The sequence below is a fragment of the Centroberyx affinis genome, unplaced genomic scaffold, assembly GCF_046629955.1.
Source record: "Centroberyx affinis isolate AG114_WGS23_722 - 3 ecotype Tasmania unplaced genomic scaffold, CSIRO-AGI_Caff_v1 ptg002325l_1, whole genome shotgun sequence".
NCBI classification, from domain to species: Eukaryota; Metazoa; Chordata; class Actinopteri; order Beryciformes; family Berycidae; genus Centroberyx; species Centroberyx affinis.
Genome location: NW_027280593.1, coordinates 207,620 through 233,302, shown reverse-complemented (window position 1 = coordinate 233,302; position 25,683 = coordinate 207,620). Strand labels below are relative to the sequence as shown.

General features: G+C 40.3%; 1 protein-coding gene across 1 annotated transcript; it reads right to left on the bottom strand.

Annotated features, from left to right (window-relative positions):
• Nucleotides 1-18,056: 18,056 nt before the first annotated feature.
• alx1 (ALX homeobox 1) lies at nt 18,057-22,511 on the bottom strand. The gene is made up of 4 exons (XM_071533133.1): nt 22,322-22,511; nt 21,503-21,807; nt 20,957-21,085; nt 18,057-18,398 (listed from the first exon to the last, which is right to left on the bottom strand). Exons 1-4 carry the CDS (start codon nt 22,509-22,511, stop codon nt 18,057-18,059), a joined length of 966 nt encoding a protein of 321 aa, XP_071389234.1.
• Nucleotides 22,512-25,683: the final 3,172 nt, after the last annotated feature.

Genomic DNA, 25,683 nt, shown 5'->3' with positions numbered 1-25,683 from the left:
ACTTCAGTCCCTTTGATTCTGTTATTTCACCTCTTAACCAGCAGATGGCATAACGATCAAACACTTTTTCATTGGCGTGTGTGTGTGTGTGTGTGTGTGTGTGTGTGTGTGTGTATGTATGTGTGTGTGTGTGTGTGTGTGTGTGTGTGTCTGCGTGGTGATGGGTGGGTGGGGGGACTCACTGTGATAGCACATAGGCCTAAGTAACATGTAACTGTCCAAAGTGTTCAAAATTTTTCCAAATTGCATCTTAATGGTTTCCTTATATGTCACAAATTAATAAAGTGAGTGTGTGTTTGTATGTGAATGTACGCCTGTGTTCCATGTTACCTGGGCACATGGTCCTGATCCTATACTGCCACCTAGTGGACCATCACAGAAGACCCTCTTTTTTAGATTAATAGCCTCAAAAAGCTTTCAGTTAAAACATTATCATTATATACTAGATGAATCTGTGTTGCATACAGCCACGCATTCTTATTTCAGTAGCCTGGTATCATATCTTATTTCAATAACTGGTATCATAAAAATTCTACTGTCCCATTAGTATAATTTAATGTGTACATATGAACATTATTCCTATTAACCTATCTTAAACCGAGCAAAACCATGAATCTACATAAACTTGCTTTTCCTCTATGAGTCAGAAATTAGATTATACTTTCATCCAAGGATCCCACCCTCCCTTGGCAAGCCCCTGTGTGCATGTGCTCCCATGTATATTTATGGTGTATATGAACTACCTGGAGGTGTAAGCCAAACAGAGTCATGTCAGATATATGGGCCACAGCGGGGCGGCCGGGGAGCCGGGCTGCAGTTTGGTTTGGCCACCGCGCAGCCTGAGCACCCCCCGCCCCCCCACCCCCCCTGTCAGCTTTCATGTGGTGGAGACATCCATCTCTGTGGAGACAACGGGATTACGGCACAATGAATACTGTCTCTCTGTGGCCCTATTTCCACTGGTGAAAAATGTAGCTTCTCATATCCGGGGCCACCTTTATGAAATGATTCTTTGACATTTTTCCTCTTAAAGTGGATGTGACACCTTTAAAATATCTGTGTGCTTAGTCTGAGACAACACAGATTTCTGGTACTTTTCAACACAAACATGTATGTTACTGTTCTTTGATTTCATCTTGGATTTCATCACATTTTCATCATTTCATGTTTAAAAAAATAAGATGGTATCTATAGCATTCATACAGTAGGTACTGATATAAATTACATTTAGCTTTTGATATATCACAGAAAAATAGTTGAGTCAAGCTGGATTGCATCAATTGAAACCAGATTTTGACACCATTCTTTTCATGAATCATAACTTCGGTCTGGATTTCCCAAATTTTTTGTGAATTAAATATCCTTGAAGAAAGCTGTCAGTAAACAGAACAGTTCTGGTAAAACTTTTGTTGCTCATACAGCCTTAAAGGCCATCATTATAAGCATACTATGGGTGAATTATAATCAATATATTCTATACATGATATAATATGTGAAAATACACACAATGTGAATACTTCCTGTAGCTTTTAGCAAATTCATAACACACCCATATCAGATTTACAATGCATATGATAGAATAATGAGTCATATAATTTTCTGGTGTGATTATCATGTAAGATTAGTGCATATGTGGTGAAAATATGGTTTGATTTTTTTTTTATTTGATGCCTCACAATGCACTAAATTATTACTGATACACTATTATTGATTTTATGTTAAAATCTGTGTTTGAATCTTGCTTTGGCCCATTAACCCTCCGTCACATGTAAGCTGTGCATATTTAGTATGCTAAAGTGTCAGATAGCACCTCAAAAGCTGGACATCATGCAAAGAGAGTGCTGAAGGAGGGACAGTCCCAACAGCAGTGGTAACATGAGTCATTTGTTCCCAAGCAGTCTCATTAGAGCAGGATCAGGCAGATCCCGGGGTCCTAATCTTCTCCCCGACACAGCTGCTCCCTGCTGGGATGCTGAGCCCGGGGCTGCAGGCAGACACACACAGACAGATCAATACTGGCTCCTTTATCACCTCCAAACAGCAGGAGGCCTTTAAACCTTCCTATCCCATCACTGGAGAGCAAGGACATGGATAACTGGGTGCCATGTGGAAGCCACCTGCAGTTTAGGAGTACTGTTCTCCTGGAAAAGTGTGTTAAAGCTGCATTAGGCAATATTTCTCTATAAAAATACACCCATCGTATCTGTCTTAATCACAAATTGGGGCTGCAATACAGAAAAGCATCCCATCATCCCAAATTGAGATGCTGAAGATTTGCCCTGTTGGCCCAAATTAAATTCTTGGGTAGGGACACTGGCAGTAAATGTTGTTGACGTGCAGAAAGGAATCAAAACTCACCAATGATGGCTGAACCTGCTGCAAAAAGATTTTTTTTTTCCATCTCCTCTCCCACCAGCCACTAAGAAGAATAAAATTGAGGTCCGAGGATTGTGCAGTTTACTGACATCACTTAACATGATGTCTGGGTAATGAAGTACTTCAAACTTTCAAAAATTCTCAGCCGTTGCCACCTGGGGCCGTCAAAGTGCAAAGTTATCTAATGCAGCTTTAAAGACAATTTTATCTGACAACTTAAATTTTGGGTGTATTCTGGTGTGTTCTTGAAGATACTGACTCTGAGGGGAAATCAGACTTTCCAATTTACATTTGTAAACAAACCTTTCACAGTCTAAAAGTAGATTTGAAACTCATTTTAGCATAATTTCAGAGCAAAAAAAATATGATAAATTGCTATGTGAAAGCCTGTAGTGGTGTGACAGTGTTTCAACAGGAGGTGCCATGCATCACTTATGGATTGGGCCTTTAAAGAAACATTTTACCCCAGAGGAAAGGTATGGAGAGTCACTCCTCCTGACACTGATTACATTTCCCCCCAAAGGAAAAGGAACATTTTTAAGACTGCTAATCCAAAGTCTAGTGGATGAGTTTTTGTTCCAGAACATATGGGCCAGAAAGTGAGTTTTGAAAGCCAGAAACCTGGTGAAGTAATCGCTGAGTCATTGGTATTGATCAACAGCCCTATCAGCCCACTGCAGCTATATTAAGGCCGTTCTGTGTTACAGGGCGGCAAAAATCGTACTTATTGCAGCTTTAACTGTTAATGTGGGCAGAAAACTCTAATCACAGGAGAGAAACACTCACAGTACTTCAGTTACTTGCCTCCTTTCCAACCATGGCACAGATATTGTCCATTATATCTCTTCTAAAGCAGAGTTTGCTGCTATAAGTCAGTTAGAAATGATACATTTTAGCGTTTTTGGTTTGATTTAGACCAATAAACGTAAAAACAGATGGTTTTTATATGCATGTTGAAATGCTATTTGGCTCAAATAAAGGTCTCACTCCACAATGACAGAATCCCTGAGTGTCTATTTGTCTACCCGAATACACATCCACAATGATTTACTGTTTTCCCTCGAGCTTTGCATGGGGGCGAGTTGCACGCACAACGAGGAGAGAAGATCTATGTTGAAGTAATAAGGTGAGTAAGTGAGCAGACCTTAGGGAATAAACCTGCTGTGGAGCCAGCAGGACACTGATTCAAAGGGAGGCCGCCAAGTGAGGATGGACGGATACATGCACCTTCAACTCCAATGACCCAGGTTCGATTCCCAACTCATGTCAACAAGTTTTCTACTGGGAAGTTTTCTTTTCTTTTTTTCATTTTAAGTTTTTTTTGTTTAACCATGACCAAAACCTCACCCTAGCTTTAGCCAAATTGTTATACCCTAAACCAAAGTGGTAGTTGCCTAAACCTATAACCTCAACCTTAAAATTAAACTAAACCGTTTTCACATGACAAACCGGTGTGTCCAATTCCTGCTACTGTTATATAATCCTTTCATAGTGGAGGAACATCATCTTCTCAAAATTCGTGTCCACAACACATAATATGCATGCCAGAGTTTGTTCTCATTTCACAAAAGTTTTATGAGATGGTCTAGTTTTCAACACACGCCTCTTTTGCTATTAACACAGGTTGTGTTTAAAAGTAACAGAAATATCTATTGTCCCAGACTAGGCATGGTCAGAATGATTTTTAAGAGCGTCAGCATAGTTCAATAAAGTAAATGCTGGCATTAAATAAGAGTAAAAGACAGAGAGAGCATCCTCATTGAAAGAACTTTGGTCCAGGATCCTCCAACACTAACTGCCCTGTGGATCTGCTGGCATTCAGGATTGTTTACAAAATTATTAGCAAAACTGCTTCTTGAAAAGTGTGATCCACGACACAAAACAGGCTGACACGGTACATTAATACATGGGTACAAGGTTAGGACACATCTACAAACAAAGGACAAAGGCATTTCCCTGTTTGTTGATGTGTGAGGTTTTTTTTAATTTATTTTTTTATTTATAATTTTTCCTTTTATATTACAGACTGGACATTAAACACATACATTACATACGTACACAATGCATACACAAGTGACATACCAAAAAAAAACGCAGAACAACATATGTGCACATAAGGAAACAAAGGAATATGAGGAAGGGGCGGGGGGGCATCGATAAATACTTTAATGTAGCTGTTTTTTGTTTTTTTTTAAACAAAAGATCTTTGAAAATCTACTTGTTCTAGCTCGTCATATTATACACCATTACACATAATCCAGTAAGGAGTTCAAATATGACCTTATTGTATCCCACAATCCCTCAAGGTGCCTTAGTGCAGTGGTTCTCAACCTGGGGGTCGGGACCCCCCAGGGGGTCGTGAGATAATTTTCAGGGGTCGTGAGATGATTTATGGGATAGGGGGGAAAAAATCTATTTCTACTATACATACTACATACATACTATATTATTATCATGTCTATTTTTTCAGTTTTTTTCTCAACTTTTTTGCTTTTTTAGCAACACTAAACAAAGCAGAAATACTAAACAGCTTTCATTGAAACAAGCTGAAAAAAGATAAAACATCCTTTATATCGTTCTTTCTCTAAGCGCTCCTGTAACAGGGGTCGCCAGTAGGCATCAAGTGGTTTTAAGGGGTCACGAGCCAAAAAGGTTGAGAACCACTGCCTTAGTGTGGCGGCAGCTCTTTCCATCCCTATTAAGTCTATAAAGTCTTCCAACCAACTGCTCAAGCTAAAACAGGTTGGAGTTCTTATCTTCCAATTCATAACAATTTTCCGTTTAGCAGCAAGACAACCCAATGTTACAAATCTCATTTTCCTTACAGATAACCCATCTTTTTTGTCTCCTAGTATACACAGTATAGGACATTTAGGAACATCAACCTGGAGGATCTCTGTGAGAGCATTTGTTACCACTGACCAGAGGGATGTTGATGTGTGAGTTTTGAAAGTGATTTTACCTTACCTTACCTTCACGAACTGCTATAGAATAGGGGAGAGCGGGGCAAGTTGTCACATGGGTAAGTTGTCTCGGTGGCTTTATTTCGCAAACTAAATATTTTACAGCCAAACGTCGAATTACACGAATGTTAACTTTCTTAATAGGAGGTTACCTATGTTGATTACAACCGTCTAAGTCAAAACACTCTAACGTAAAAACAATTTCGATACCTGAAAGTAAATAATGAAAATCTGAAAAGTGTGACAACATGCCCTGGTCTCCCCCATTGTATGTGCACTAAATAATGCAACAACAAAGTGGAACATCACTTCATTTTGCCTCCTGTCAGTGTTGCAGATCAGAGTCCATTTTCTCGACAGCATCACAGGACTGAAATTAAAATCCTCTGTCTCTCTGCAGGTTCGATGGACAAAGATGTTTACAGAGCTAAAATGCTTTATGAAAACCGGGCCCGCCTACTATTCTGCAGAATGGCTTGACCTTGCCCGCGGACGTCAGTGTCGCTTGATTACTGTGTTTGTTTGCTGTTAATTGATGGCTAATTTGAGCCTGTGTAAACATCATTATCCTGCAGGGGTTCTGCCTCATCTGACTATTCATGAGTGAAGCAGCTGTCAGAGCCAACGTGATGCCTGTCCACTGATGGATGAGTCACCATGCTCATCAGGCGGCTACTTCTGTGTGTGTGTGTGTGTGTGTGTGTGTGTGTGTGTGTGTGTGTGCGTGTGCGTGTGCGTGTGCGTGTGCGTGTGCGTGTGTGTGTGTGTGTGTGTGTGTCCTCTGTCTCCTGAGAAAACTCCAGAACTTAAAAACTGGAAGAATAACGGTGAATGTTGTTTACACTTGTGTTATAGAAGATACGTTTGTGCGTGTGTGTCTCTGTGTGTCTGTGTGCTTGTGTGTGTGTGTTAGTATTAATTCAATTAGTGTGTTAATTTTAAATATCCCATGCATAAATTTGGACTTGAACTTGGTGAGACCAATTTTCTGGTACTATGCATCTTATAAATGGAACAGACCTACAATGATAGTAAAACAATGATATCACACATTTTATAATAATAATACATTTTAATAGTATAGCACTTTTCAAGGTACTCAAAGACGCTTCACAGCAAAAGATAATTTAATTACATTAAATCTAAAGCAGGAAGATAAAATTATTCATAGCAATATATAGAAATATTTCAGGATCTGAAACATCAGTGGTAAACGTCGGGTTTTGGTGTCAGTCCCTCAGAATTAAAGGGCGAGGGCTTCTTTCTAGAGCCGCCATTTTGCACCAAGAGACGTTCAACAATCATACAGGGAGAAATCCATCGTAGAAGAGGAGAGAGACCAATTTCTCCACCCACAGGAGCAGGAGAGAGACCAGAATGCAATGCAGCCACAAGACATGTTGAGTTTTGAGTAAGGGGAGCGACTCTTTTCTTGATCGGAAATACTCTCAATTTCTTGCTCTTACTATCGCTCTCTATCTACCTACACACATATAACTACAGCTCAAGTTCACACCTGCTCTTTGGAGGTTGTTGAAAGGCATTCTGGGAATTGTAGGAAATCACTAACTGAAGTAGAAGTAGACGAGGCAGGTTGAGGGAAAGTGGGTTCACCAAAAATGTAAATTACAGCATTTGATCCCAAATAACTCCTGGAATGAATTGAACATCACAGATTGGTGAGATCTAACAGTGTAAGAGAATCCGAGGCTGTTTCATCCTTCTTAACCAGCTCTGACAGCCGTGCGCACCGAGTCAGCTTAGACATGGGTATTTTTTCTCAGATCTCAAAAACTCAAAGTCGTGTAGTGCGCACCCAGCTTAACCCTACTGAATATCCATAACTGTCTGCAGCAAACGGAGGGCGGCTGCCCCCCTGACAAAGCAGCAGTTTACAGTAAAAAGTCTCAGGATCCCTGTTAGCCTGAGGCACGAAACCCTGCTGAGCTGTCTGTCAGAGCAGATGAAGGGAGAAAAAGGTGGGAGGGAGAGTGAAGAAGAGAGGGAAGTGTGTGTTTGTGTGTGTGTGTGTGTGTGTGATAGAGAGTGTGAAGAGAAGAGAGTCTTGAGGGAAGTATGTCTCTGTGTGTGTGTGTGTGTGAGAGAGAGAGAGAGAGAGAGAGAGAGAAAGGAGAGAGTGAAACAGAGGGAACTGTGTATGTGCGTGTGTGTGTGTGTGTGAGAGAGAGAGAGAGAGAGAGAGAGAGAAAGAAGGAAAGAGAGTGAAAAATAGAGGGAAGTGTGTGTGAGAGAGAGAGAGAGAAAGAAGGAAAGAGAGTGAAAAATAGAGGGAAGTGTGTGTGTGTGAGAGAGAGAAACACAGAGAGAGAAAGAAAGAAGGAAAGAGTAAAAAAATAGAGGGAAGTGTGTGTGTGTGTGTGAGAGAGTGAAAGAGAGAGAGAAAAAGAAGGAAGGAAAGAGAGTGAAAATAGAGGGAATTTTGTGTATGTGCATGCTTGTGTGTGTGTATGTGTACAGAGAGAGAGTGAAGAAGAAAGAAATGTGTGTATGAGAGAGAAACACAGACAGAAAGAGAGAAGAGAGTGAAGGACAGAGGGTGAAGAAGAGAAAAGAAGTGTGCATTTGTGTTAAGTACACAGTAGGAGAGAGAGTGAAGAAGGGAAGTGTGTGTGTGTGAGTGGGAGAGAGAAAAAGAGAGATATTATGTGACTGAAGGATAGATAGAGAGAGAGAGAGAGAGAGAGAGAGCAGAGAGCACTACAGAGAGACGGAGGGGGCGTTTCGTTCAGCTGAAATCCATTTCAGCTCCGCCAAACGAGACCGAGAACGCATTTCAAGGATCCACATCATGATCCACATCACGTCACTCCATGTCACTTCAGCGGGAGCCGTGTTTCCATCAGACGCTCTCTCTAGGAACCCACTTTACCTCCGTGATTGAAACACACTGCATCCCCGCGCAGGTGAGAGAAGAAAAACAGGTACAATGCATTTAATTAACGGTTCAAACTGAAATGTTCACACGCTCCCGCAGAGCCCCGCATTCCTGTTTCTCGCGCTCGACATCATCTTTTTTTTCAAGAAGTACAGAAAAAGGTAGTTGTTGAAAGCGTGTAATGATGGATCACGGTTTGACAAGGACGTCTTTTGTCCACTTGATAGGTGATGGAGTTTCAAATTGAATGGGATCCCATGAAGAAATGGAAGAAAATGCAACTTTGAAGAGCAGATCTGTTGCGACACACTTTAAAATGTAACGCTGCCTCAGTGTTTCAGGCTCTCTCTGACATTTACTGCACAATTGTGTGGAGAAGATGTGAAGAAGTGGGTGAGGAGCAGAGAAGGGCTGTTTCTGAATGATACATTTATTGCCTTAAAAGTTGTCAATAAAATCTTAAATCATTTCTAAATTCAATCAGAGGGCAATGTAGCCAAAGGTAGCAAAAATGGGAATTACATGATCTCTCTTTAGTTAAAAGTTTAACTGCTGCATTCTGGGCTAGTTGCAGAAAAAGAAAAAGCATAAACTCACAATGAAACCACATTTTGAGAGCATCTTGCTTCCTTAATGTAACGTATTTCCTGTTGAAACAGGATATTGGGGCGGGACATAACGCAGGGAGGGATCATTCAAAAGTGTAAACCAATGAGAGATCAGTCAGGGAGAGAAAGGCACTTTGATTTGATAGGAGGAACAGAGGGGCGGATTGTTCAAAAATGTATGATGGTTTTAATGGCTGAAAATTTTCAATGTCGCCTCAAAGTCACCACTAAAGATTTTCCATTTTCCAGGATGTGTACGTAATGAGATTTTGATATAAAAATATAATAAAATAAACATATTGTAAATTTTGGCATGTATTGCAAAGAGGTGTATGGTATGATAGAATGAGTTAAAAAGGCGAAAAAGCTATTTTTCATTTCAGTGTGACTTAATGACTGAGGCAAGAATACAAAGAGTTACATCAAGTAACAATCAGCAACATTTTCATATAAATAAATTACCATTTTGCTACTCTCTATTGCTGATTGACATAACACAATAGTGTTTCAACTCACAGCCAGTTCATGAAAGGTTTCACATTTGCACCTGGGGTCTGGTAGCTCTTTCCTGGGAAAAATCCTCTGGTGCACAGGAAATGATGCGTTTAACATTTCCAGCAGCAGCATCAGCAGTTTCTTTGGAATAAACAGAAGAAGAACTGGGTAGTTAGCATGAGCAGCGACAGCCACCACGGCCGAACAGACAGAGAAAAGAGCGCCACCTACAGAAACTCAAACTGCATCAACAGAAAATTCAAGCTCCGCCCACACTGTTTGATTGACAGGTGATCTCTAGGAAGTGCAGTGCAGAAACACCACAGCAATGAGCGCTTAGCAACATAGATGGAGACTAAACGCTGCAGTCTGCAGGACTGCTGGTTCCTCTCTGACTGGAGGACGCTCCAGCTGAGTGGCAGCGTCCGGTGATGTCAGTCAAACCTCATGTGCGCCAGGGAGATGACATCATCAAGCGACCGACAGGCGGCCAGACTCTCCATTGGTCACAGTGGATTGGACTACAATTACCAGGGGACCCGACCTGCAGCCTTATACATACACACACACACACACACACACACACACAGAGACATTCACTCTCAGAAATATGTACATGCACACCACATACACACAAACACGTGAAAACACACCATTTACATTCATAGAAACTTGTGCAAACACCAGGCATGTAAACAAAAATTCACTCAGGCACACCTTACACACACAAACCCAATCTATCTCACTCACACACACACACACACACACACACACACACACCATGCACATGCATTCTCACACACACATACTTGCATTTGTATTATGCACACACAAAAACTCAATATCTCTTTTTCACACACACACATTCTTACACATGCGTCATCCACACATACAAGCTCAATCTCTCTCTTTCACACACCCACCCACCCACCCACCCTCACACACACACACACACACACACACACACACACTCTCTCTCTCTCATTTTCCTCATATTCCAATCTGACATCTCTGGTAACTGGACACCTGCTGCAGCCTCCGCTGACTGACAGGCAGCAGTAGAGAGCCTCGCTCCGGTCCCAGCTCTTCCTAATTGGATTTGCGAGGCATCCTGCCGCAGGCCTCTAATAGCCTCATGCTAGCCGCCCCGGGCCTGTTGTGGCCCGCTTCCTCCCTGCGCTGAGAATAAGGGACCTCCTGAAAGGCATTTTTGGCTGCACACCCCGACTCCTCAGAGCTATTAGGCGCTTGTAGATGTTGAGGGACTTTGACAACAATGTCAGACCAACTGGGTCCGTGATGGGAAAAAAAATAGATATGGTAATAGACACAACGCTGGAGCAACAGAAAGGCCAAGCTGTCGTCAATTGATGGCGGTTTTGAATTTTGGAACGGTAATATCTCAGCTTACAAGATGTCCCTCCATGACTTTTCCTTGACTCACTTTCTATACAAGCATACTGTACATTTTCAAAATCATGCAAAGAAATAGCAAATTATGTTTACCGGTTTCAGATGATGGCTTGTTGGCTTTCTCTTAGACCATGAAAATTATAGAAGCAAAACAAATTCACCAAGTTTTCTCATAATGAGATCACATTTTCACATTATTAGAATGTTTCTCATGATTATGACATATTTCCATGTTATGTGATCTCTTTCTCATCATGAGATATTTTATCATGATTATATGATCTTTATTCATTATGAGATATTTTTTTGAAATTATGAGCTCTTGTTTTTATATGATCTTTGTCATGATTGTGAGAAAATTCTATTCTATTTAAAATGTGTAACTCATGTAAAAGATGTCAGTGCACACATACAACGGACGTCTGTCATGCTCGTGGTCTAAAATGATTTAACCCTGGATATGATGTCACAAACATACAATTGTGAGCAGAACAATACTGCATAACTTTGACAAAGTGTTGATGAGCATATAAGAATCTATCAGCTGTCCAGAACAGCATGAAATCTGATTTGGGTCCCAAGTCTATTTCCTTAGAGAGCAGAAATCCCTTCGACTCAAAGAATTTGTAGTTTGCCCGACCCAAAAACATTTAACCCTTGGAAAGCCTCTGTCAGTTTGCTCACAGCACCACTTCTGGTTCCTGATTTTGAGATAGAAAACCAATATGATATTCTATATACGTGACATGAAAAATGTGTGTACTTACTGAGATTACAGGGTTTTACAGGGACAGAAACAGGTTAAGGTTTCCCCTCAAATTTTCCCTTAACTTGTGAATAAGACTCTGTGAATCAGAGACAGCTTAAGCCTTTCCTCATAATAACAAGAAAATAATAATAATAATATATCATAATAATATCTCATAAGTCTGAGAAAAGATCTTGTTATTACGAGAAAATCTAGCATTTTATTTTCTTCAAGATGAATGCAATATACTTCTGTAAAAATCCATTGGAAATCCATTGGGATTTCTAGTGATTAGGTTTGGTTAATATAAACATGTTTCAAATCAAATAAATTTATTGATACAGTGTTTTTTCACAAAGCATGGTTGGTACAAACAGGCAATAAAAGGGCACAAACAGTTAAACTTAAAAATAAGAGAACAATGAAGCCATTAAATCTCAAGATATGAGCCCATTGTATGTGTGTGTATATGTGTGAGCCAAATGTGTGCGCAGGAGTGTTTTGTGTGCAAGTGATCGAATGTATCATAAAAGATATTCCAAAAAATGTCAGTAAATCTATCAGATGAATGGTTATCAATGCAGCCCTCAATGCTGTGCTCTGTATAAATTCAAAATCACATGGGCATCAGTGAGGAAATAAACATTATTTTCAAAATTACTGAAATGTGGATTTCATCTGAACAACAATGATATGCAAATATGATTGACAGCATTCCTCTGCAGCCTGTGGTTCACTTGCTTGTGAAGTGTCATGCTGTACCTGCACCACATCAGACCACTAGAGGGGTTTAAAGGGCAGCATAACTGAATTTCAACATTAAAAACCAGTATGTTATTCCTCTTCCCATGGACAGTTTTGGATTAACAAATGTTCACCGCTGCCTTCCACAGCTAAAAATGAGAGAGCGCCTGTCCCAAGCCCTTATCTGCAATGTCATTCCAATAATGGTAAAGATCGGGAAAAAGTGATTACTACCTTTTTTTTTTATCAGAAAAGAGGAGGCCGTACAATGGTGATTACAGGCAAACATATTTTTAGCAGCTTCCGCCACCTCCAACAGTCAAATTCTGTTATTTCAAATTCAATTCAAATTCAATTCAAATTCAAATACCCCTGCACATTGTATTCCCCTCTTTCCCCATTGCCACTGTCCTAGTCGTTCATATTCATTACCCACTACTGGCAAAATATGCCCCAAGTATTTGCCCCCAATTCATCATCTTGACAGCAGGATGATGTTCCTGGGATAAGGGTATATTTGCCGGAGAATGGATTTGAATCTTATTTAGTAAAGACTTTTGTAAAGACTGAAACATGTAAGTCTTCAAAGTCCAGTCTCAATCATTGGCAATATAGCTCCGGGTCAAAGATCAGAGATTTGGTTTCTATTTCTGTAAGATAGTTGTTCATCCTTATGTAGCTCAACAGTTAAAGTGTTAAAATGTATGCACTCATGATACTATAAGCTTTGGATAAAAGCCTCCATCAAAAACATATGTTGGTCTAACGTAGGAATAGCATGTGTGAATTCTCAATTCATGAAGTTCCCCTTTAAACCCTTAACTACAGTCTGACAAGAGGGAAAATCTAATTAAATGACCTGTGAAGAAAAGCAATTTTAGGAATAAGGACATTAGATTGAGCTCAGGAGAGAGTTTATGAGAAATAACTCAGTTTGTTCATACTCCAAAGAAAAAAAAAAAAAAAAAAAAAAAAGATAGACTGATGGTGCGCTGGTCTATCCATTCCAGAGGAAGAGAAGTCGAACATCAGTGTTGAGTGATTAGAATAACAACAGAGGGCAGACAGCAAGTGTAGATCTCTGCTGTGGAGCATACGTGACCGCCGACTCCATTTTTCAGCCCCCCGCCACCACAGCGTTTGATCTAGCTCGATTTCTTCATGTCAACAGCTGTGTGTGTGTGTATGTGTGTGTGTGTGTGTGTGTGTGTGTGTGTGTGTGTGTGTGTGTCAGAGAGACCCCTCACACACACACACACACACACACATATATATATACACATACACAGACACACACAGTTCTGTCCTCCCCCGCGTGAGGTAGTGCGGGAAGAAGGGAGGCAGGGGAGGGAAGCTCTCATATTAATGGCTGTGGTTAACCTGGGAGGGTCAAACCCATTGGAACTGTTGATGGATCTGGTCTGCAGGAGCTCTTTCTCTCTCTCTCTCTCTCTCTCTCTCTCTCTCTTTATCACACACACACACACACTTGTCCACATATGTGCAGGCTTGGCCGTACGATCATCCGTCTCTGGGCGCCCCGTCACTGTGTGATCATCACCGCCATGCAGAGGAGATGGAGATGAGAGGAAGAGTCGGACTGGAGGAGGGAGGAGGGAGGAGGGATGATGGAGGATAGATGACGGATAAAAAAGCAGGTTGGAGTTTTAGTTATACAAATATTTCTCAGAGGCAGAGCTGCTCTGGAGGCAGAAATAATCTCACTGGCTGAGGCAAACCTCAATGGGCGGATGAACCACAGTTTTTTAGAGCGCAAGTTAGCTTGAATGGTAAAAAAAAAAGGAACTCTGGTCAAAATATAAATAAAAAATATAACATAGTCTTAGAAGGTCAGCAGGTAACTAGTTTACCTAGATAACTAGTATGGCTAGTTTGAACTTGGAAGGTCAGCTAGGATAACTAGCTAACCTAGATAACTTACTATGGCTAGATTGCATTTTTTCCGTTGTTGGTAAAGTTCTGGGCTTCATAATATCAGCTGCCTCCTCTCTCACCCCTTGTCTTTTTCACTGGGTTCAGTCAAGTTCAGTGTTGCCAAGAAAGTAGCTATTGGCTCCTCAAAAAGTCACTAGAAGTCACCAGATGACGCTGCATGCTCATTTCTATATTATTTGCTACATCCCCCTTCTCTTAGTGGATGGAGGGGGCAATGCTGTGTATGGGAAGAGCTGCTATCAGACCTCTTTGGATTTAACAAGCACGTCATGCAAATTGGCATCAGCTGTACCAAATTGCCAACACACTGACATTTTTTCCAGTGGTTGTAAGAAGTTGCTAGATTTGTCGTTAGTCGCTTCTGAGAAATAAAGATCCCAAGAAGATCTGAAAAGTCGCTAAATGTAGCAACAACGTCGCCAACTTGGCAAAAGCGGTCTGATGTTATTTAGCCAGAAAAACTGTGGTTCTTTAGCTCCGCCCACTGAGGTTTAACTCAACCAATGAGATTATTTCTGCTCCCAGAGCAGCTCTGCCTCCAGTAAATGTTTGTATAACTAAAACTGTATAACTAAACCAATCTGTGATTTAAAAAAAAAAAAAGAGGGAAGGAGGGATGGTAGAGGATAGTGGATGGATGAAAGGAGAGGTAGAGGAATGGTAGGAGGGGTAGAAATCCCCGAGGGTCACCTGATGGATGTTCAGATGTGTTTAGGCATTAAAGGCCCTAGGTCTGGAATTTTTGTTTGAGTATATTATGGATGTGTTCAGGGCAAAACAGAAAATTGGGAAATCAGAGAAACAAGACATCTCCAATAGAGGTAAATGCTCCTGTTTCTCCACAGTGTATACTATCTAATAACGCAGAAATGCCATTAAAATAATCTGTAAAACAAAGCAAGTGTCCAAAGCATTTTGTTGTAGCCAAAGCCAACCGCAAATCCTGAAAAAGAAAACACTGAAAAAAACAACATCTCTCTGCACTGTATCATTACGGGTATATAAACAGATTGTTAAAGAGTAGCTTTTAAGACTGTCACCGCGTCGTAATATTTTTACTCAACATTTACAAAATTCAACACACTTGAATAAATGTTTCATTGCTTCAAACCAACACCAAAGTCATGTTTAACTGTCTCATAATGTCTGACTTTCTTTCAGGAGCACTGCTGTCAATCAGTTTAAAAATGAAGAAATTCTCAACAGTCATGTTTTGGTTTTCCAACGTTGGGCTACCATTTTGTTTATGTTTGAATTACAGAGCGGACCTTTAACCTAGAGAGGGAGAAGGGAAATGTTTGTGTGTGTGTGTGTGTGTGTGTGTGTGTGTGTGTGTGTGTTGCCTGATGGTCCACTATGTACACTCATGGTTGGTTTTGCATTAGCTGAGCTTCATTTTTTAGATGCAGCAGTGAGTTCTTGGACAAACTTCAACTGCTCGGGCTCCTAAACCGATTTGTATAAACTTATTAACAAACCAGGATGAGCTAAATATGTATAATGGTAAGTTAAATATAAGATATACAGTATACACAGTATGTGTTAAAAGAACTGTTAATAAGGAATGGAATTATTTTCTAAAGCAAGAAGCCAAAATGCCAGATTCTTATCTTGTTTTGCAAATAATTCAATAAATATCAGCACTACCTTGGGAAAAATAATTTCTTACACTCCTCCAGCTCATGACATTGGACAGTAAGTTTGTCCTTGCTCACAGACACATAACCTGAATAATATGAAATTAAATAAGCAAGTTTAAAAATGAGGGTGGTGATGATTGCTGGTCAGGAATATAAGATCATTCTCTTTTTGATTTATACATTTGTCCAAGCTTCAACTCCAAAATAAGACCAAAACATAAGTGCACACATTCAAAGTTCTGTTTCCATGCATACTGATCAAAGGGCCTTTGTTATGATGCATGCAGATAAGGTAGTTGAGCCAGTACTTTTGATTGGCAACAACCAGGAAGTACTCCTGACAAAACAAGTGCGTTTCCATATCGAAGCATCTGACACAAGTTACGGTCCTAATTGAATCAAGCCCACCATTCCTACAGACAGGGTTTCCCTGAGATGCTATCCACCGCCGAGTGATCTCAGAGAGCAAAACAAAAGGATGATGTCAGCAACGAAACAGAACAAAAAGCAGAAGACATGCTCCCAATTACATGACAATGTGCTACATTAAAGAACAAGGGCTCCGTGTTTTAGGAGAAACATGCAGCGGCCTGATGGAAACGGCTACTATTGATGAAAGTGGAGACGAAGAGTGTTTTAATCACCTGACATGGCTGTTTCCAGGCTGCAAGGGTGAAGCAGAACTTTCTATGCTGTGCAGCAACATACAGTATTAAGTAGGGTAATTCAAAATGCATCACTTATTATTTACTTACATTAAAAATTATGTGTTAAGAAAATAATTTCTGAATAAAGCTAGTTAAACCCCTGGTTATACCTCAGTGTTACAAGCAACAGTATATGTGATAAAAGTCTGCATTTTCCCTCTTGGTATAGTCAGATGTTTTTGGTTGAATATATTGTTTTTCTTCAATACTTCTCTTTGATAAACTTTTGCAAGAGTATGCATTTTTATCTTTTTAAAGAATGTAATCTTTGAAAAAAAAAGTCAATTGGATTAAAGCCACATTCATTTATTATGTTTTCACCAGATAAATTTATAACACAAATACAATTTGAACAACTGCCTCCTCTGCCTGTGCCACGTTCACACAGAGCAGAGGCAGATGACAGGGATTACAGAGCTTTGCTGCAAAGCACACAGACATGTTAGTATGTCAAGTCTATTTGTCTCGGCCCTGCTCTCATTCAGTCCTGAGCCGGGGAGCGGGAGGAACTTGAACGGCGCAGGTAAGAAAGCTTATTCACAGTGCCGACAAATGCTGTAGTGGTTGGGACCCCTCCCTCTGGAGCCACACGTTCCCCCGCGGGGATCCAGTCCCACCGGAGCCTTTAGTCTCCCTGCTTCGCCTCTCTTTCCACCTTCCTACTGTCTCAGTAAAGAGGAAATACTGAGGGCAGCGGACTGCCCAACCTCCATAACACAAAAAAACAAAAAACAAAAGCTTATTCACACCACAGCCGTCACCTCCAGAGATCATGGGGATTCACCGTAAGTCTGGTCTGACCAGAAAAGACATTTTTCATGCTGTATTACTGTAAATAATACACTTTACCACATTACCCTGAAAGTTTCATTTGGAAGATATGAATGTATTGCTTTGGTCGAGCTGAATGAAGGTCTAGTGCCATTCTGAAAGGACACCAGAGAGTCTTCAACCACTTGATTGTTCGAGCATTTTAATGATAGCATCTAGACCAGTCAGACCTACTGTAGGTCCTCCTCAGACCAGCAACACTGTAGATTCTCTGTCACACAACATTGTGGCTATTAAGGCTTGTGTTACTGGTATGAGCTTAGAGACTGACCCATGGCTTTGGGAATAAGCAGAGCACCACAGATCACATGGGACATTCAGGGTCCCGACACATTTTCCATTTCCAAATTCCATACTTTTCCCAGACTTTAATTTGTTTAAAGGTTTTGGTCAGTGTTTAATATGATGCATTCTGACAGTAGTAGGGTAATATGACTGAAACTGGCCATATCACTCTATAGCTGAACATTTTTCTGAACAAACATCACCATATGTGGAGGGACACTGAGTCTACAACTCCATAAAAAAAGTAGTTAGATCTGTAGCGTGAGTGAAAAACAGCTTTTTCCAATACTATTTCAGACTCGTTGGGCAATCCCCAAACATTACCAAACCTGGAAATGCTCAAATTCTTTTTCCATATATTTCCAGACTTTCCAGACCTGAGCAGGAACCCTGATCACATGGCCCAGGATATGTTGGCGGTGTGCTCCTTGGCCTTCATGCGCAGCACGGCGATGCTGGACGAGCGCCTCTCGAACTCGGGCTTGGTCTCGAAGGCGTGGTGGCCGTTGGGGGCCGGCGTGAGGAGGGAGTCGGCGCTGAAGAAGTTGTTGAGGGAGACGTGGCCGAACTGGTTCTGCTGGTTGGGGAAGCCCACGTAGCCGTGGTCGGCGGCGCCGGCGGCGGAACGGGGGGAGTGCGAGTAGGAGGTGACGCAGGGCGGGGAGCCGCGGGGCAGCATGCAGGACGACACCACCGAGCCGCCGGGCGCCGGGCTGGGCCACAGGTTGTTGGGGATCTGTCGGGTGGAGAAGGGGTTAGATATCAGCCAGGTAGCTGGGAAAAAAGATGCTGCACGACCAGGACTTTGAGATCATGAGGTTCCATCATGATAATCAGTATCAGAATCAGCTTTATTGGCCATGAAAGTTTGCACAAACAAGGAATTTGACTTGGTGGGTTGCTCACACAGGTCGCATTAAACATAACACAACACAAAAATAATAAAGTATAATATAAAAAATTGAAAAGCAGAAATTTAGGGAATAGGCTTGATTTAGAAGTAGTATACAAAAGAAAGTAGGATATAAGTAAGGAAGTATAATTCATATTTAAAAAATTAGAAATATAAATTTGGGAAATACCAGTATAGATCTCTTTTCAATACAGTATGCACACAGTTCTCTGTTGAAACCCAGCTGATTGTACTGATAGGAAGCTATATCAGTAATAGAGAAAAAGAATAAACAAAAGTATATACAGATCTAGAGAATATTACAGAGAATATTATTATTTCTGAGTGTGCTTTGGTCAAAAATGAGTTCTACATACAATTTGGCTCTACAAATGGAGAAAGATTTTTTTTAAATGTTCAAGTGGGCAAAAATGCAAATTAAGGTTTTGTTATATGTGATGTGAGAACTTTGATGCTCAATACCTCAAACCTCCTCAGAACACAGATGGATATCCTTACAATTGCAAAGTCACGAGATGTCTTATAATTTCGGTGGAGTTTGGTGGAGTCATGCACCCTCCGTTGGTATTTTATTAGATTTTCGGAGAGCAGACAGTAAAGATAGATAGGACAGAGAGGAGATGTGGACCCATGTGTTCAGCACACAGAGAACACTGTGTGATTGATTTTCAAGGCAAGAGCACCAGTCCGCTCCACTTAATGCCGTGGAACCGCAGGACTCACGCCTGTCTTTCACATGAAGTATAGGCTTCACTACAGCTTGATCACATTCAAACGACTTCATTTACTCTGAGGCAATTCATTTGGTCACATTTGCCAAGAATTCAATCAAACAGAGGGGATAAGTGCCAGCTAGAAATAGCATGCAAATTCATTTGTTCCTTTAACTGTATTTAGTCAAAATCAAGTCACTGAAACATGTCACCAGCTTTCCTCACTATAGCAATAAATCCAAGTGATATTCCAAGCAAATTAAAAAGAAAAAGATGTCTAATTCCTTAACATACTTATATAACATACTATAAGACTTCTATAGTTAGTCTTTGCACATTTTTGCACACACTTTGCACACCAAAATTGTTTCATAACGATTACATCATTCAACAAATATAATTGCAGCATCATCAGAAAATTTAGAAAAGTATCTGGTCTCAACCATTAGGATATTTCTTAGCACAAGACAAGTGAATACCACAAACAAAGAGTGATTTGGTAAAGAATTAAATTCAACTTTGACAGTAAGATAAACTAAGGTTTTAGCATGAGAAATGCGGTTGTAGCATGAGAGTCAACTTGGCCAATCAACCGTTTGCTAACAATGCCTTGCTCACAACATGTGCCATCGATAACCAGGACCTCAAGCATTTGCCCGTACAGCAGCAACGCAGGCCAAACCTCATCCTCAACAAAACAAACCCGAGCTCTTTAAAACCCATAACCCACAAGAATGCAATTTATGTCCACCATGTTTAAGAGACAAAAACACTCACTTCCAACTGAATTACATTTAAGTAAAAGCATAGAGGATCCTCCATTTAGTGACAGTAATCTGTATCAACTGTATGAAAGGGCATGGCAATTATCCAAGTGTGTCTAGCAGAAACATGTGAGAGGAAAATAAGATGCAGTCCAACATATTTCTAACCTGGTCTTCGGCCAGGGCATCAGAGAAATGTGAGTGTGTCTCATACTGCTTCGACACACTGAATTCTTCTTCTTCGAATTTAATATATGAGCTACTTTCTCAAAGCAAAAATGCATCAAAAGTATGCCTCAGTAACCACACCCAGCCAAAACACTTCAGCCAGCAGATTTCCAGCTCAGAGAAAGTAAAATGCATTACAGTATTTACAACAGGCACATTTTAAGAGGGCTAATCTCCATTTCTGATAGGGAACACCTACAAAAAGGACAAACTGACATATTGCGTCTCCTCTCACCTCATCCCAGGCTGACCTTTGTCCAGACAGCTAAATAAATGGTCAACTAACATGAAATCTGAGATAAGACCATTAATTCAGCGGTGACGCCTCACAGAGCCTCTAATCAGCGTTCAGCCTCTTATCTGAGGAAGGGTTTCATAATAAATGAATAGTGGTGCAGCAATGACAGTCAGATGATTTATGCAAATTAATACATATTCATTTCCTATGAAATACATAGTGACGGAGCAATGTAGAAGAAAGGAATTAGAGAAAAGAAAGATAAACCTGGATCATACATCAGGCCGCCCGCGGCCATGACGCATGACCATGTCCCATATCGATGTCCTTCTATGCAGACATATAGATTGTAATAGCCTGTCCGAGGGTCATTTGACATCCACAACATTTTGGGGATAACCTTAACCTTTATTTAAAAAAAAGTTTGACACAACTTGCCTGTGTGTAGCTGTCGGTCCTCGGTAACACTGATAAATCGTAGGTGGCTGCAAAGTGAGTTTTGGCTTGCTGGATCTGCCCGTAGCGCTCTCTTTTCCTCCACTTTGCTCTTCTGTTCTGAAACCACACCTGATTGCCAAAACAAAAACAAAATATTAATTTAAAAAAAAAACAAATATGTAGTGACTTTCGTGCAGCAGCTCAGATGGCATCTAACCTCCCAAGCGGCCTGTAATGCACATTTTGGCAAAATAATCCGATAAGCAAAACCTAAAATAAAAACAAATCCTTCCGCATTGGTCAAGTACAATAATGCATGAACCTGTATTTAAAATATATAATTTTAGTTTAATTACTGAACATATTTTTGTGGTTAATTTGATAAGAAATAGCTAAAACACAGATGATGGTAGAACGATAGTAGAAACTCTTTTACGCATGGCGGTTTGGCCCACACCATAGACTTGTGTAAAAGGACATTTATTTTATGGGTTAGGATATCCAAAAGTGAAACTGAAAAAACGAAAAGTTAGTGATAAACTGTACCTGCACTCTGGCCTCTGTTAATTCCGTCCGCATGGCCAGCTGTTCACGCACATAAACATCTGGATAGTGAGTTTTCTGAAAGACTTTCTCCAGCTCCTCCAGCTGCGCGCTGGTGAAGGTCGTCCGGTGTCTCCTCTTCTTGCTGCTGGACACGTTACTGTCGCACTTGTCTCCCATTTCGTCCAAATCCGTTTTCTCCGGTCCGCTTGTCACCGGAGACGCCCTCAGATTGCAACAATTGTCCATCGACCTGCCGAGGTCCGAGTGCAAAGTTTCCTCGTCTGTTTTTGGCACGCCGTAATTTGCTATAATAAACAAACACACAAACCGGTAAATTCACGAGAATACACTTTATTTTTTGCCATAAATTTATAATTCCATTTTTTGAGGTTAATAGCCATAATAATAAGGAATAAAACTGGACTGTAGTTTCTGAGCTACTGGCCTACATACTTATTTCATATTGGAAAAAAAAGTAAGAAAAGTAAAAGAAAATTATTTATTTATCATTATAGGCCAACTTGAATCGTTTGATTTTTCCATATCGAATAAACTGGAAATAAACTCATGAAAATAAGCAGAAAGGTTTTCCAAATTGTATTTAAAAATAACAAAAACATAACAATTACAACAGCAACCACCTTTCACGAGAATAGCTAGGCTATATAAATAATATAAGCATTAATTTACAAATGGATAGGATTAACCATTAAATTTCTCTACTAAATGTCCTATAACTTGTCACGTATTTTCAAATGCAGAAGGACTCGAAGGACACTTGTAAAGCTGCAGAGTCAAAGTTAAAACCGGTTTACGCACCGTTCTGCTCTCCGCACGGTGAGGAGCGGTGGTCGCTGCTCTGAAGCCCGAAGGCCTGCACGCATTTGGGGGAAGTCTTGGTGAAGTACTGCGCGCTGTCCAAGCTCTCCATGACCTGGTCCATGTAGTAATCGCTGGCTTTAATCGCTTGGCTTTTCAAGGCGAACTTATCCTCCATGTACTCCATCATCTTACCCGAAATCCCCTCGCTTTGTCAAATGTCACCATAAAAAACAGAAACGAAGCGCCGTTGCGCACCGATGAGTGGAGCAATGCCTTGTAATGCAATAATTCGCCAATGTAGTTAATTTGCTCTGTCTTGAAGGCACAGCCTCTTTATAGCCCAAAAGAGAAGGGGATCCTTAAAGAACCCCCCCTCCTTCTTCTGAATATGAAACAGCACCCAACTCCTCCCACGCCCTGAATCCAAACCAAACACCAGTTTTAAGTGATTCTAGACCCAGAAAGACTCTACGAGGAAACAATCAAAATTGACTTTAATTTACAACATGTTTAGACATCCAGAATGAGGCAATGATTTATCTACAGCTACAAGTCGTGACTGCAAATGGGATTTACCCGAGGCTTCTGGATAGTTCAGAGGGACGGTGATCTCTGCCGTTCATTCAGATGGTTTTTAGCTGAATTATCCTGTATGATACTGGAATAAAGTCAATCACCGAAATGCCCTCAAATTTACACAACGTTCACATGAACGGCAAAAAAAATGTATATACTTAGGCTACTGATTTGAATGATTATTTTATAACCTTTGAGTATGGTGAACTAGTTTATAGCCTTGGTTTTTACCATGTAATGACAATTAACGAAGTCCTAGCCTATTAAACTGTATGCTAATAAGCTTAAATTTAATAGTAAAAACATTTAAAATTTTATAAGAGAACAAATCAGTGTAGACATTCAATTATGAAAAGCTATGACGGGAAATGTATTTTTGGGTCTAGTTACAGCTCAATAAAAAGCATGGCGCTGCCTGCAGAAAATACAGGCCTGGCGAATTTATGACACTAATGATCAATCATAAAAAAAATATTACCTACATTTGGATTTTTTTTAAAGGGATGGAAAGTTGTAGCCTATGCTTTAACCGCTAAATACGTTCGAGTCTGCTTCAGCCTTTAATTCACTTTCCAAAAATAGTCCAAAGGAAAAAAAAAAAGAGGAGATAAAAAAAAAAATCTAGATATCCTCAAATCTTCACAAAGTAAAAATAAACAATTTCTAGAGGACTGTACAATATATAAAATCTATAATATTCATATAGGAGATGTGCGAAATGGCTTAAAACTGATTTGCTGTTTATGTCCAGTTTGACCCAAACTGAAACTTGAAATTTCGGGTTGCATTCAGGGAACTTTGTAATGGGCAGTTATCGAGTCTAACTCATTCTGTGTCGACCTGAGGTCAGTGAGTGCGTAAAGTAAATACACGTCAGATAATTAGGCGCGTTTCTTCTATAACTGAGATTAATTTTGTAACATTTATAAACTTAAAAGATTTATGTAGATATTAATGTTAAAAGGTTTGCAAGAATATTGTGGCAATTTTGTCCTTATAATAAGATATGAGTGATTATGACAATTCTAGACTAAATCATTTTTTTAATTATGAAAGCTTGAAAGCCCATTTGCCTGTGTTTTTGCTGTAGGCTGTGCTCTTAATTTAACAAATACAAAAAATATAAGTTAATCAAGTGTGACGTTTTGCTCAATGCTAACAGACACAGAGTATGCAGAAATTTCTTTGAAGTGTAACTGCGCTTGTGCAAAGAAAGGGTGAATAATATAAAATTAGGATTATTATTTTGATCTCCACTGTTATTCAAATTTCCTGTAAATGAAATATGTGCCTCACTTGACCTTTTCACGGTTGAATGAGTGGGCCAAACATTCTCCTCAAACACAGACAGTCCTATGAAATGCTAGAAAGTTCAGTTTCATATATTGAACCCAGCAGCCTGTGACTTAAATCAAACACTCCACTCAAGTAGACATGCAGGACTCAGTATAACTGGGATATTTTCAAAAGGACAGGAAGACCGGTTCTTCTATTTCTTCTTACTGGAGGAATTCTGTTACCACGACCCAAAGCCCATCTCCCTCCTCCCTGTCTCCACCCATAGCCGTACCACCTGCCATGCGTAGCTATGGTTCGCTATAGGGTCAGTGGCAATACCTGGGGCTGGACGGTGCCACAGGAGAAAAAATAAAAATAAATAGGGGTGCTCTTAAGTAGCAGGGGGGGCGTCTTATTGGGCTTCTAAGATGACCTGCACACTGCCTCATGCTGAGGAGAAAATGCGAAAAGTTCACTGCGGTTTGGTGGGCCTACGGTTGGAAATTCCTGCCACAAATAGCTAGATGCTGGGTTTGTCGAGTCTGGGGGTTTGGTCACCATTAGGTCGATCAGTCCTACTAATTCCTTAAGTGCTGCAGCCGTTACAGGTCTACTGTGTGTACTGTAAGCTGCCTGGAAAGACCTATAGCTTCACTTTTAATATAAACATGTGTTGCCTCTTTGTTATCACATTATATGTAGTACTCATCATGGTCAAAATATGATTGAATTGAATTAATTATCATTCATTTTAGTCATAATATGATTGAAAAGAATCCAACACAACCAAACCAAGGTCTAAAAGGCCAAACCATCCCACTTCTGAAGGCAGGAGGCATTACATCATGATGCCCCAAGCCACCCTGGGGTCTAATTCAATCTAATGAAATGTCTTAAAACTTTTGGCTTGCCATGAAAAACAAAAACGACCAGAGTTTATTTTCCCCCCAAAACATATATTTTCTGGATCTTATGAATGTCATTTGAATCTGCAAAACAGTTTTTGATCTGCATAAAAAATTTGGCTCATAGCGCTAAATATCAAAAAATGAGAGCCGTGCATTCGTGCTCGAAGTTTGTTTTCATTTTGTTTGTTTGTCTTTTGTTTTCCACGCTCACAGAGACGGGCATTCCTGAGCGCTGACAAAGCGCTCGGCTCTCAGTCACTTCACCAAGTCATCTGGGTTCATGTGCACATGCTGCCCAGGTCACCAGCACACTGCCACACAGTCAGCCAGGCTGCTCAGGTCCAACACAGACGCTTCGAGGTTGCACTTGCAGCCAAAGGCAAAAGTAGATGAAAAAGGCAAAATAAACCCAAATATCACGTTATACAAATCCATTAACCCTAAAAATGTACTGATATATCTTCTTGTGTTCAAAACTACAGCTTTTGAGCTCTTGGTATTGTCCTTTTTACTTTTTTTTTTCTTAGCAACACACAGACGCACAAACACTAAGTACCCAACCTAATATATAAAATCTAGGTGTCATAAACCATATCG

What these genes read in the sequence shown, in the direction of transcription:
- alx1 (XM_071533133.1), bottom strand. Translation starts at nt 22,511, where the DNA reads ATGATGGAGTACATGGAGGATAAGTTCGCCTTGAAAAGCCAAGCGATT. An exon ending in ACCGTGCGGAGAGCAGAACG is followed by an intron (nt 21,808 to 22,321) that starts GTGCGTAAACCG and finishes TGTTTATTATAG; the next exon opens with CAAATTACGGCGTGCCAAAA. An exon ending in GGACCGACAGCTACACACAG is followed by an intron (nt 18,399 to 20,956) that starts GCAAGTTGTGTC and finishes TCCACCCGACAG; the next exon opens with ATCCCCAACAACCTGTGGCC.